Source organism: Scyliorhinus canicula, chromosome 26 (assembly GCF_902713615.1).
Source record: "Scyliorhinus canicula chromosome 26, sScyCan1.1, whole genome shotgun sequence".
Lineage (NCBI taxonomy): Eukaryota > Metazoa > Chordata > Chondrichthyes > Carcharhiniformes > Scyliorhinidae > Scyliorhinus > Scyliorhinus canicula.
Window position 1 is genome coordinate 22,669,609 of NC_052171.1, and position 14,124 is coordinate 22,683,732.

Genomic DNA, 14,124 nt, shown 5'->3' on the forward strand with positions numbered 1-14,124 from the left:
TTCCATGCTCCCCCCCCCTCCACCGCACCCCCCCCACCCCCAACCTCCTGTGACCCTAACCCCAGCCACGTCCCCACAGCGATGTGACAACCGTGACTCCTTGGCGTCACTCCCATCTGGAGTCACGGCCACCCAATCCCACACCCCTCCCCAATGGGGAAGGGGGTTCCCCGAACACCGGTCAGCGTCCCACCCAATCCCACACCCCTCCCCAATGGGAAAGGGGGTTCCCCGGACACCGGTCAGCGTCCCACCCAATCCCACACCCCACCCCAATGGGGAAGGGGGTTCCCCGGACACCGGTCAGCGTCCCACCCAATCCCACACCCCTCCCCAATTGGAAAGGGGGTTCCCCGGACACCGGTCAGCGTCCCACCCAATCCCACACCCCTCCCCAATGGGGAAGGGGGTTCCCCGGACACCGGTCAGCGTCCCACCCAATCCCACACCCCTCCCCAATGGGGAAGGGGGTTCCCCGGACACCGGTCAGCGCCCCACCCAATCCCACACCCCTCCCCAATGGGGAAGGGGGTTCCCCGGACACCGGTCAGCGTCCCACCCAATCCCACACCCCTCCCCAATGGGGAAGGGGGTTCCCCGGACACCGGTCAGCGTCCCACCCAATCCCACACCCCTCCCCAATGGGGAAGGGGGTTCCCCGGACACCGGTCAGCGTCCCACCCAATCCCACACCCCTCCCCAATGGGAAAGGGGGTTCCCCGGACACCGGTCAGCGTCCCACCCAATCCCACACCCCTCCCCAATGGGAAAGGGGGTTCCCCGGACACCGGTCAGCGTCCCACCCAATCCCACACCCCACCCCAATGGGGAAGGGGGTTCCCCGGACACCGGTCAGCGTCCCACCCAATCCCACACCCCTCCCCAATGGGGAAGGGGGTTCCCCGGACACCGGTCAGCGTCCCACCCAATCCCACACCCCACCCCAATGGGGAAGGGGGTTCCCCGGACACCAGTCAGCGTCCCACCCAATCCCACACCCCTCCCCAATGGGGAAGGGGGTTCCCCGGACACCGGTCAGCGTCCCACCCAATCCCACACCCCACCCCAATGGGGAAGGGGGTTCCCCGGACACCGGTCAGCGTCCCACCCAATCCCACACCCCACCCCAATTGGAAAGGGGGTTCCCCGGACACCAGTCAGCGTCCCACCCAATCCCACACCCCTCCCCAATGGGGAAGGGGGTTCCCCGGACACCGGTCAGCGTCCCAAGCACCCCATCCCCCCCCCCCCTCCCTGGATACGGTTTGTACTATTTCACCGTGGCCGCATCCAGACAGAGGGATGGTCGAACAGTGCGGTCCCCGGGTGTCTATCCCGGCAGACAGTCCCGCTCTGCACCGTCGGGATTTGCCGAGTTGTCTGCACGGACTCTGAGGATATGAGTCGGCAGCAGAATCAACAGCAACCGCCTTCACGTCCGGCCAAAGCCCACAGTCCGATTCTCCGATCGGTGGAGGTTTCCAGTAAAAGTCGCCAAGGCAGTTTCCTACATCCCACACACACACTCTGTCGCTCGATCACTCAACCCGGCCGCCCTTATGGTGTAGGGGGAAAAAAACAGCGCGGCGAGGCATGAAAGACATCTCGAGATTGTCAGACAGAGAATAGAACTGATGCCTATCTCTCGCTCACATTCATCTCTGAACTGGAGCGACTTTATGTTTCTTCTGAGCCGCTGACGTCAAGTAGGACAAACAGGCAGGCGACAGGAGAACTACCTCCAGACAAGGCCTTGGCTCAGACTGGCTGCCTGTCATCTGTTCCTGGGGGTTTGCCTTCGAGGGGACGGCCGTAGACAATCTGCAGGTGGGTCTGCTACCAGCGAGAGGAAGGAGTGGCTGCCACGAGGGTGTGATTGAATCCCGGGATAAGGGCAAGGACCTCATCTGCTGCCCATCCTGAGTCTGGTAGGAGTCGTGGCGGGTCAAGGGAAGAGCCTAAGGGTGGTAGGGCTTCCACTGAAGCCAGATAGCAGAATGGAGACGACTGAGTGTCTCGTTAGACCACTCGAGGTTAACCCGACCACGTTGGTGTGGGACTGGAGTTACATAGACCGGTTAAGCAAGGCGTGTCTCCGTGCCCTGACGGACAGCAGCAGGCCAGTTGGATTTTCAAGGCCATCCAATGTTTGAATGAGAATTTCAAAGCCAGTGGGAAATCGGAGCTGGGGCCCTCTCTGGATTGCCAGTCCTCAGAGGAGACTCTGGAGCTCAGCCCAGGACAAGGTGAGCACCAAGCTGCCGCATGCCGGGCAGCGAGCGACTGGGGGGGGGTGACATGATCACGTCCCACACGGGTGACCCAGGAGGCTGATTTGACCCTGCGACTGTCCTCCACCATTCTCTGAGGGAGGAAGAGTTCGGGGGGGGGAGATTCACGAACATCTGGCACCTCAGATTCCCAGTGCCCTGAAGTTGGCACCTCCGATTGAGGCACCAGAGGTTTTCGGAGGCTGGGCAGGAGAGAACAAGCTGTCTGCCTGAAGAGGAAGGGGGAAGGAGCTCCCCAAATCTCCGACTGTCAGTGGTCCAGGATGCCCATTGCTTGTCAGTGACGAGGGCGGGCAGAGGTGGTTTAGGGTTAGCGTTTTGCCGCAACATCTCAGCAGAGGACGGTGCAAATGGCTCTCACAACCCGTGAGGGTAAACAGTTTGCTCTGGTAAGGGGTGGGGCTGGCCAAACAGCCCTCGCGGTGAAGCCAACAGCAGCTCGACGAAGGGGCCGAATGGCCACCCTCCAGACTGCAGCCCCCTGACAATGAACCAAATCTCGACTGAAGCGGCAGAGCCGCAGGTCAGAACAACTCGGGGGCTTTGCATCTGTGTTCAGGCGAGCCCGATGACAAACATTTTCCACTCTGCAATGAGTCAGTTCCTCTGTGAACTCTCAGGGCTGCAGAGTAAGTGGCAGGGCCCACGTGACAGACGTGGAAGCAACGTTTCTACCCAGCTCTGAAAGAAACCACTTTCTGCAAAGTGGACTTTCAGCAAAAGGAAGCTGGAAGAATTGGCATTGAGACGGCACCTTTCAGGAGGTCCCAGGGTACGAGTGAAGTGCTGTTCCCGTCGGAAAGGCAGCGGCCAGTCTGCACACAGGGAACTCTCACAAACGGCAGAGCCACTATGGGCCCAGGCAATCTGCTTCAGGTTTGTTAAACCGTGTGGGGGAAGGTTGAGGGATGAACGTTGGCCAAGGACATGGGGAGGACCCTCCTGATACCCTTCCTGCAGACTGGCCGCCCCGTCTGCCACACTGATAGGGCGGGGAGGGATCGCTTTAACCTCTCGTGCGTCAGACGGCACCTCTGGCATTGCAGCACTCCCTCAGTGCTGTACTGGGAATGCCAGGCTGGTTTCGGATCTTGGCTGTCCGGAATAGGGATTGGATCCATGTCTTTCCGATTCTGCTGTGTGGCCCCCACCCACTGAGACGCAACTCACGTCCCGTGTTAATTATTCTTCTGCCTCAACTCAGGGAAATAAAATGCCACCCTGACTGAGGTGAAATTGTGTCACTGTTGAACTTCTGTTGAATCTTCATTGCAGGACTAGGGGACAGAAGATATGTACAAAGAAAGAGACAAGTTCATATTGGATCAATATCTTAATTCCATTTATTTCCTTAGAATGATAACTGTTCCAGAGGCCGTCCTTTCCAATTCCCTTCTTTCCCATTGTCTTCACTGTTTGTTTTGGTCGGGGGATTGTTAATTGACTCGGACCTCTAAATTCGAGCGGAGGGTGCGCAGAATTCAAAGTTTCAAATAGCTTGGGGCGCAATGTTCTCAAGTTTTGTATTTGGGAAAGGGTGTCTCAAACTTCCTGGTAGCCAGCAAATTCGGTTCTGATCGGCGGGATTCGTTTCGATTGGTTGGCCAGGGGACGGTGTTCTACCTGTGGCAACAGACAGCGATTGGTTCCTGCCAGGTGGGGTTTTTCGGAGAGGTGAGCCCCTCGAAGTCAGAAGCTGTGTTTCCTCCCTCCCTCCCTCCCTCCCTCCCTCTCTCTCTCTCTCTCGGCCACTGACTGCCTGCTCTCTCTCCGAGTCAACACTGACGATCTTCACAAGCTGGAGGAACACATATAACATCCGACTGACGGCCTGAACAGGGTCGAAGAAACCAACTGGAAGATATCGATCTGAAGCCAAAGATCCCAATCTTTTATTTTTTATTGTTACTATTTACTTCCCTCTCCACCGCACTTTACCTGTCTGGAGGGGCTGGTTTAGCACAGTGGGCTAAACAGCTGGCTTGTAAAGCAGAGCAGGGCAGGCCAGCAGCGCGGGTTCAATTCCCGTACCAGCCTCCCCGAACAGGCGGCGGAATGTGGCGACTAGGGGCTTTTCACAGTAACTTCATTGAAGCCTGCTCGTGACAATAAGCGATTATTATTGTTATGGTTTGGGTGTGTGTGTGTGTGTGTGTGTGTGTGTGTGTGTGTGTGTGTGTGTGTGTGTGTGTGTGTGTGTGTGTGTGTGTGTGTATGTGTGTGTGTGTATGTGTGTGTGTGTGTGTGTATGTGTATGTGTGTGTGTGTATGTGTGTGTGTGTGTGTGTGTGTATGTGTGTGTGTGTGTGTGTATGTGTGTGTGTGTGTGTGTGTGTGTGTGTATGTGTGTGTGTATGTGTGTGTGTGTATGTGTGTGTGTGTGTGTGTGTGTGTATGTGTGTGTGTGTGTGTGTGTATGTGTGTGTGTGTGTGTGTGTGTGTATGTGTGTATGTGTATGTGTGTGTGTGTATGTGTGTGTGTGTGTGTGTGTATGTGTGTGTGTGTGTGTGTGTGTATGTGTGTATGTGTATGTGTGTGTGTGTATGTGTGTGTGTGTGTGTGTGTATGTGTGTGTGTGTGTGTGTGTGTGTGTGGCCTTAAATCCACTTTTCTGTCTGCCCTCCCCCACAACCCTCAGTGTTCTGCCCAGAGCACCTGGGGGTCTCCGATGACCTGGGAGATTCTCCCCCCCCCTCCCCGCTGCCAGGTGGCGATACGCTTAGTCCACCTTTGTGTGGAAGAGTGCTAAACGTTGCCATGGCGAGGTCTCCTGTTAACGGCCATTTGTTCCCCAGCCTCGGGAGAATGGCGCGCCGACCAGTTAAATGAGCGATCGCGTCCAGTCAGGGCGAGGTACAGACCCCGACGTCCTGCGAGATCGCGTTAGACATCTTGTGAAAGAGGCCCCTCGCCAGATTTAACGGCCTGGTCACATCACCGAGTCAGGCAGGGCGAGGCCGGTCAGTCACACCCTGAGAGTCGGTGATCAAAGGACGCCCGCTCTCAAGGTCAAAGTTCTGCATTTCTGTCACCGTAGGATGCCCCACAGCGTGTTACAGCCAGCCCAGCCCAGCTGTAAGGGAGGAGACACAGTGGCTAATTCACACACGGCATGTCCACAAACAGCAATGTGGTCAAGACCAGCCAGTTTGTTTTGGTGACGCAGATGGAGGGCTAGATATTACACGCAATGCTGGTGATAACGCCCCTGCCATTCTCCAAAGGAGCAACATGACGTCCTTTCAGCCCACCGAAGAGGGCAGGCGGACCCCAGTTTATTGGGTGGTCTAAAAGGTAGCAGTTCTGACGGTGCAGCACTCTCTCAGTACTGCACCCGGGTGTCCCACTATCCACTGAGCGACAGCCAGATATCGAGGCCCAGCTGGCCACACTTTACAGTTGGCCACGTTTCAGGATTCCCGAGGGCCGGACAAGTGTGAAAAGCCCTTTCCCAAATGTTTGGACGGTATGCTATTAGCATTCAATCAGAATAGTCATAAACCTCGCTCTCAACGTCACGTTGCGTCCCTGTTCAATGATCTAACCTATCAACTGCTCCCATGATGGGAACGTAGAGACATTTATCAAGTAGCAAGAGTCAATTCAGCCCAGGGGAAGCTCCTCAAAACCACCGGGCTGGGACCAGCGTTGGTCACAGCATCCTGCTCGCCAAGGTGAAGAAATGAAAAGCTCCCACAAGGGAGGGAAGGCCGAACAGGCTCTCTCCTGTTACTATCCACTATCAGAGGAAAGGTAGTCAGAGCAATCTCACCCTTCACCAAATTATCAAACCCACTTCTGCGTGCGCCCTCTTCACACTCATGTCCCAACAGCTCTGGCCGAAACAAGGTCCAGAGGACAAACTCCAATCTCAAGGAAGGGTCAGGAGGAACTGAATCCTCCCCAGGATACACGATCTGCCCAGGCACCCATTCTCACCCGCAAAATTACAAAAACAAAACAAGATGAGTCTCACTCCACCCCCGCCATCCACCCATCACCCCATCCGCTCATCTTCATTAGAAACAAGATAAGGGGTGTGAAAATCATACCCCCCCCCCCAGAACCACAAGGATTATCACACATGATGACTAAAACTGTGAAACTAAACAGCCGCATTTCACATGACCGACTCAAGATTTTTGCCAAAACGAGATAATGGTCGACCCTCGCCCTGGCGCTCACATCTCGCCCACCCTTGCTGATGAAAAGACGGCGATAAACAATCAACACGGTAATCACGGGGGGGGGGGGGGGAGGATATGGTAATGTTGGGCCGGTGATCGGGGAGCCCCCCCCCCCGTGGGTCGGTGATCGGGGAGACTCCCCCCCCCCCCCCCGCCCCCGACCCCAGGCCCCAAAAGATCGAGGGCTGGATTCTCCCATTCGCCGGCCGTTTCACGACGGTGTGAACGGGCCGCCGGGAGTACCGATTCTGGCCCCGATAGGGGGTCAGCACGGTGCTGGAGCGGTCCACGCCGCTCCAGCCTCCCCTCCAGGCACGAACTGCGCGCCGCAGGATCCACGCATGCGCAGCGACGCCGGCGCCAACCCGCGCATGTGCGGTGGCCTCCCGCGAGGCGCCGGCCCCGACGCAACATGGCGCGGGAGTTCAGGGGCCGGGGCGTAAGAAAATAGGCCCGGGGGGACGAGAGACCGACCCGCCATTCGGTGGGCCCCGTCTGAGGCCCCTCCTGGAGTTGGAGCCACCCCCCCCACCCCCCCCCCCCCCCCCCACAGGCCGCCCCCCGACCCTGCGCGCAGAGTTCCAGCCGGCTGCGACCAGGAGTGGAGGCCGCCGGCAAGACTTAGCCTTTTTAGAACGGCCACTCGGCCCGTCCGGGCTGGGAGAATCGGCGGCCCGGCCATGTACAGCGGCCCGCGACCAGCGCCGCGTCCGCGGAGAATCGTGTGCCGGAGTAGCCCAGTTGCGGGGATTCTCCGGCCCGGCCCCGCTGGGAGAATCCTGCCCTGGATTTCCTGGGCTGCGGTGCATCCGGCCGCAAATCGAGATTACTAAAGCGTGGCAGCCGATCTTCAAACTCAATCGGGAACCCGCCTCCCACTCCCCTCCAGGGATCGGGCTCCCTGCCCCTCCCTCCTGAACCCACACGCCGTGTGGATCGCAACGTCTCGAAGGCCTGCCCTCACCGGGGAACGTGCTCTCTTCCCAATGCAAAAACTCTCCTATCCGCCTTCGCCTTTCACACTGCCCCTCAGAGCCCAGATCTTGATGCAGAACAACATTCTCAATGAGGGCCAACGTTCGGAAGCACCGTACTGCCAAGAGGAAGGCCTGCCCCCCACCCACACAGCAAGCTGGGTCCCAGCCCCACGCCCACTCCCTCCGCTACGGTCACACGAGGGGTTTCTACAATTTATCTCAGCTCCTCTTCGCAACACACCAATCCGGATCCTCCAGGGACACAGCGCATGACGTGTATCCCAAGAAAAGGCAAATATGAAATGTGCAGGGACCACAACTTTTCACAATATACATTAATGATCTGGAAGAAGGTACTGAAGGCGCTGTTGCTAAGTTTGCAGATGATACAAAGATCTGCAGAGGGGCAGGTAGTATTGAGGAAGCAAGGGGGCTGCAGAAGGACTTGGACAGGCTGGGGGGGGGGGGGCAATGAAGTGGCAAATGGAATACAATGTGGAATAGTGTGAGGTTATGCACTTTGGAAGGAGGAATGGAGGCAGAGACTATTTTCTAAATGGGGAAATGCTTAGGAAATCAGAAGCACAAAGGGACTTGGGAGTCCTTGTTCATGATTCTCTTAAGGTTAACGTGCAGGTTCAGTCGGCAGTTAGGAAGGCAAATGCAATGTTCGCATTCATGTTGAGAGGGCTAGAATACAAGACCAGGGATGTACTTCTGAGGCTGTACAAGGCTCTGGTCAGACCCCATTTGGAGCATTGTGAGCAGTTTTGGGCCCCATATCTAAGGAAGGATGTGCTGGCCTTGGAAAGGGTCCAGAGGAGGTTCACAAGAATGATCCCTGGAATGAAGAGCTTGTCGTATGAGGAACGGTTGAGGACTCTGGGTCTGTACTCAGAGTTTAGAAGGGTGAGGGGGAATCTTATTGAAATTTACAGGATACTGTGAGGCCTGAATAGAGTGGACGTGGATAGGATGTTTCCACTAGTAAGAAAAACTAGAACCAGAGGACTCAATCTCAGACTAAAGGGACGATCCTTTAAAACAGAGATGAGGAGGAATTTCCTCAGCCAGAGGGTGGTGAATCTGTGGAACTTTTTGCCGCATAAGACTGTGGAGGCCAAATCATTGAGTGTCTTTAAGACAGAGATAGATAGGTTCTTGATTAATAAGGGGATCAGGGGTTATGGGGAGAAGGCAGGAGAATGGGGATGAGAAAAATATCAGCCATGATTGAATGGCGGAGCAGACTCGATGGGCCGAGTGGCCTAATTCTGCTCATATGTCGTATGGCCTGAAGCACCAGGATTACAAGATGAGCAGAATCAGAGCTCGTGAAACCGCAGCCGCTCCCAGTTAGATAGATATATGATCAACAGGGGAGTCCTTAGCACTGCAATCCTAGTGCAATTCCAGCCTGGTATCATGGCACTTTCAGCCTGGTACCATAACACTGTCAGCCTGGTACCATGGCATTTCAGCCTGGTACCATGACACTGGCAACCTGGTACCATGGCACTTTCAGTCTGTTAGCCTGGTACCATGGTATTTTAGCCTGGTACCATGATACTTGCAGCCTGGTACCATGGCACTTTCAGTCTGTTAGCCTGGTACCATGGCATTACAGCCTGGTACCGTAACACTGGCATCCTGGTACCATGGCACTCCAGCCTGGTACCATGGCACTTGCAGCCTGGTACCATGGCACTGCTGGCCTGGTACCATGGCACTGCTGGCCTGGTACCATGGCACTGCTGGCCTGGTACCATGGCACTGCTGGCCTGGTACCATGGCACTTGCAGCTTGGTACCATGGCTCTGCCAACCAAATAGCCGAGTCAGTCTCGACGCTGCAGGCTCTGAGAAGAATCCGCTATACCCACCCAAAACGGGACTCTGTTTTTGCCGTGTTAAATCGTGCCCTCAACTTTAACCGGTTCGGAGGTTTCTCCAGCATTCCATTTGGATTATGTCGGTGACTCAATATGTTCAGCCCTGCCCCCCCTCACCCCACCCCCATTTCAGACTCTCATAGAAGGGCAGACACCTTCTCTGTGTTCATTTATTGAACTCTTTCACGAGAGGGGACGCGAACAACACATGGGAGAAGGAATGAGTGAAGCCCCTTACCTGCCACTCGAGTGCAGTACAACGCGTTCTCCTCCATCGCCAGCATATTATTCCTCCCCTTCTTTGACCACTGCTTACCATCGTTCTTACTGAGCGTGGGCCAGTCACCCCAATTCATCTGGAAGAATAATTAACATCAGCAACCTCCTTCAAAGCAGGTCCCGCTCCCTCCTTCCTGCATTCCATTCCGTCCCTCTGGCCCCGTCCTTTCCCCACCTCGGCTTCACCGACCTCCACCTGAGCGGTTAATTATAGCCCAGACCCCAACCCGAAACCAACGTTCAAACGAGACGCAGCCATGAAAATTAGATATGCAGGACTTGGGAGCAGGAGGAACCATTCATAGAATCCCTCTTGGAAGAAGGCCATTTGACCCATCGAATCTGCACTGACCCTTTCAAAGAGCCCCCCTTCCTACACACACGCCCTCCACCCAATCTCCATAACCCAGTAACTCCACCTACCCTTTGTGCACACCAAGGGGGCCAATTTATTACGGCCAATCCCCACCTAACCTGCACATCTTGGTGACTGTGGGAGGAAGCCGGAGCACCCGGAGGAAACCCACGCAGACACGGGGGATGAACGTGCAGACGCCACACGGACGCCCAAGCCGGGAATCGAACCTGGGGCCCTGGAGCTGTGAGGCAGCAGTGCTAACCACTGTGCCACCATGCCGCCCAATTTGCGAATGGAACTGATAGCTGCTTTTTCTCGGTCTCACCGATTGATTAATCGGGACGGATTATTTTCGTGCTACCGTGGTGAGTCGTATTCCCAGCCTGCCGCGTTCATCTCGTCCCCAAGCTCCGGTGCTATTTGTCGATGTAATTACCCGTGGCATTGAGGGTTAGGATGGGTTTGCTGGGGGCCCTGTCCCTTCAGCTGAACAACTCAAAGGTGACTTAAATCAGCGCACCTTGCTGATCATTAAAAAAACCCATCATTAGCACAGGTCAGAGGAGAATTGTCACCGCTTTGCAAACTCCAGCTCCAAGTCAGCAGAGGCCAACGTGAAATCATTGGCTGCCCGGAGCCCTGTTTCTTCTGTCATAAATAGTTCCCATAACGACTTGGAAGATTGGCTATTAGATGTCAAAGGAAAATGCCACAAGGGAGTCTCCCACAAATTATGCTCACAGTGAGCATGGGGAAGGTTTGTATCTCGCTGCCAAGTTCATCATGCTGTTATTCTTCCCCTGTCTAATAGATCACGCAGCAGGAGAATCGACAGGTTCAGTGGTGGAAAATTCAACAGAGGCCAGGAGTTGTCAGGTCCTCATCAGAAAAACCCAGAACGCGGAGACGGTTTACTGTCGGTGTGTTTATTCACTGAAAGGTTTGCAGCGACAGAAACACACTGCAGCACGCCCGGTGTCACCTGCCAGGCCTCAGCACTGCTCCGATCCCAGCCCCTGACATGCCTGCCAACAACTCGTGGGCAGCACTGCTGCCTCACTGCGCCAACCAGCCGGGTTCCATTCCTGGCCTTGGGTCCCTGTCTGTGCGCAGTCTGCACGTCCTCCCCGTGTCTGCGTGGGTTTCCTCCGAGTGACATTAGAACATCACGGGCAGCATGGTAGCTCAGTGGTTAGCACAAATGCTTCACAGCTCCAGGGTCCCAGGTTCGATTCCCGGCTGGGTCACTGTCTGTGCATTAGCCAGGCTAAATTGCCCTCAGGGTCCAAATTGCCCTTAGTGTTGTGTGGGGTTACTGGGTTATGGGGATAGGGTGGAGGTATGGGCTTGGGTGGGGTGCTCTTTCCAAGAGCCGGTGCAGACTTGATGGGCTGAATGGCCTCCTTCTGCACTGTAAATTCTATGAATTCTATGAATCACAGCGCAGTACAGGCCCTTCGGCCCTCGATGTTGCGCCGACCTGTGAAACCACTCTAAAGCCCATCTACACTATTCCATCATCATCCATATGCCTATCCAATGACCATTTAAATGCCCTTAATGTTGACGAGTCCACTACTGTTGCAGGCAGGGCGTTCCACGCCATTACTACTCTCTGAGTAAAGAACCTACCTCTGACATCTTCCCTATATCTATCTCCCCTCAATTTAAAGCTATGTCCCCTCATGCTGGACATCACCATCCGAGGAAAAAGGCTCTCACTGTCCACCCTATCTAATCCTGATCATCTTGTATGCCTCAATTAAGTCACCTCTTAACCTTCTTCTCTCTAACGAAAACAGCCTCAAGTACCTCAGCCTTTCCTCATAAGATCTTCCCTCCATACCAGGCAACATCCTGGTAAATCTCCTCTGCACCCGTTCCAAAGCTTCCACATCCTTCCTATAATGCGGCGACCAGAACTGCACGCAATGCTCCAAATGCGGCCGCACCAGAGTTTTATACAGCTCCAACGTGACCTCATGGCTCCGAAATCCCTCTCCCAATAAAAGCTAACACACCGTACGCCTTCTTAACAACCCTATCAACCCTGGGTGGCAACTTTCAGGGATCTATGTACATGGACACCGAGATCTCTCTGCTCATCCACACTACCAAGGTGCTCCGGTTTCCTCCCACAAGTCTAAAGACGTGCGGGATTGGCGGATTGGCCATGATCAATTGCCCTTTGTTGGCCAACGATTAGGTAGGATGACGGGGACAGGGCGGGAGAGTGGGCCTGGGGTGGGATTCACCCGACGGGCTGAATGGCCTCCTTGTGCACTGTAGGGATTCTATGAACTCCACAGCGAAGACAAACAGTTTTTTCTCGTTGCTCCACCAGTGATGGCCGTGGTGCCCTCTCTGCCTGGGGCTCTGAGCTCTGGCATTCCCTCCCTAACCCCTCTGCCACTCACTCTTCCTTTTAAGATGCTCCATAAATTCTACCTCGTTGACCTTGTGTTTGACAGTCTGGCTTAATGTCTCCACGGTGTCGGGTTTTGTTTGATAATTCCTGTCCGTAGCTGGGAGCAGCTGCCTATATAAAAGGCGCTATAACAATGCAGATTGTCGAATCCCCCCCCCCCCCCCCCCCCCCCCCCGGGGGGGGGGGGGTTGGGTTTGGAAGGTCCTGTGTACTGCTGAGGTGCAACTTGATCTGGTCGCAGTGATTAGAAAAGTGAGTACGGACAAGGTGGCGAGGGAACGACTCCTCACTCGACCAGGTGAGTCCGAAACGAAGGGCCAGAATTTTGGAAGGAGAACAAGACCAGTCAAGGGTAGCTGCGCGATGTTCATGTGCAGGCCTGGGGCATCTGCCAAACTATTTTACAGGAATTGACTTCAATCTGTGGCGATCAGGAGCAGAGACAACGCTACGGTGAGGCAGACTCAGTGAGCTGAATAACTCCGAATGAAGTGGTACTGCTCTCGGTTCCCACTTCTTCACAGACTCATAACAACCTCCGAAATAGTCGGGAAACTGAACTGCAGCGTGAAATTTTCAACTTGTTGCAATTGCGCTCTGGATGACCCGTTCAGTTTGGGAGCCAGCTACAATTACCTGAAGTTACCTGAAGGGGAGAGGACAGCAGCTAAACATCAGAACCAAGGGGAGTCTTACCGGAAAAGCCAGTTCGCACAGCCTCTGCCTCCAGTCGTCGTATTCCGACGAGTCGATGGCGAAGACGAACAGCTTTTCAATCGTTTCCAAGTGCAGCGACTGGCATTCATTCGGGCAGCTCTCGCTCGGGGCCTCGGTGATGCGGATGCAGTCGTTGAGCTTTATGACCTTTTTGTTCTCCGTTTTCCTGGTCCCTTGCCGTTCGGTCATGCTGGTGGTCTCCTTGAACTCGAAATACTCCAGGCGGGCGACGGAGCAGGTACTCTCGACGAAGAGCAGAACCCAGACCTTCTTCCATTTCTGTCGGGAGAGAGAGAGGAGCTTTAATTGGCCAAGCCGGTGAAATACACACTAAATTCACACTGCCATTCAGCCCATCACATTTACCTGTACTGGATTTTTGGGTGTTCCAATTAGTCGCACTCCACCGCTTTCTGCTTTTCCCTGTTCAATTATTTACCCACCTCCCCTCTGAAGGTTCATATTGAATCTGCCTCCATCGCCCTATCAGACAGCTCGTTCCGATCACAACAGCTCGCTGCGTCAAAATAAACTCTCCTCCCTCGCCCGTCTGTTTCTGCACTCTGTCTCATAGAATCCCTACAGTGCAGAAGGAGGACATTCGGCCCATCGGGTCTTCACCGACCCTTTGAACGGCCACACTACATAGGCCCAATCCACCCCCCCCCCCCCCCCCCCCCACGTCTTATTCCTGAAACCCCCACCTCGGGGCGATTGATCATGGCCAATCCACCTAACCCGCACATCTTTGGACTGTGGGAGGAAACCGGAGCACCCGGAGGAAACCCACGCAGACACGGGGAGGACGTGCAGACTCCGCACAGACAGTGACCCAGCCGGGAATCGAACCCGGGACCCTGGCGTTGGGAGGCAGCAGTGCTAACCACTGGTTAGTGACCCTCTCACCAATAAATAATTTTGAAATCTTTCCTCCCTCCAAGCCGGTGGGGGAAGGGACGTCAGTGAGGGTGGGATCGGGGGGGGGATCAGGGAGG

The 14,124-nt window shown here is 55.2% G+C and overlaps 1 protein-coding gene across 1 annotated transcript in view; it reads right to left on the reverse strand.

Moving 5' to 3' along the window:
* Nucleotides 1-14,124, reverse strand: part of LOC119957292 (docking protein 2-like) — a 50,710-nt gene that overhangs the window by 22,294 nt on the left and 14,292 nt on the right. Inside the window, exons 2-3 of the mRNA XM_038785128.1 lie at nucleotides 13,109-13,408; nucleotides 9,586-9,703 (exon numbers count right to left, since the gene is read on the reverse strand). Of these exons, the coding sequence (XP_038641056.1) occupies nucleotides 9,586-9,703; nucleotides 13,109-13,408 (418 nt within the window). The remainder of the gene's footprint in view (nucleotides 1-9,585; nucleotides 9,704-13,108; nucleotides 13,409-14,124) is intronic.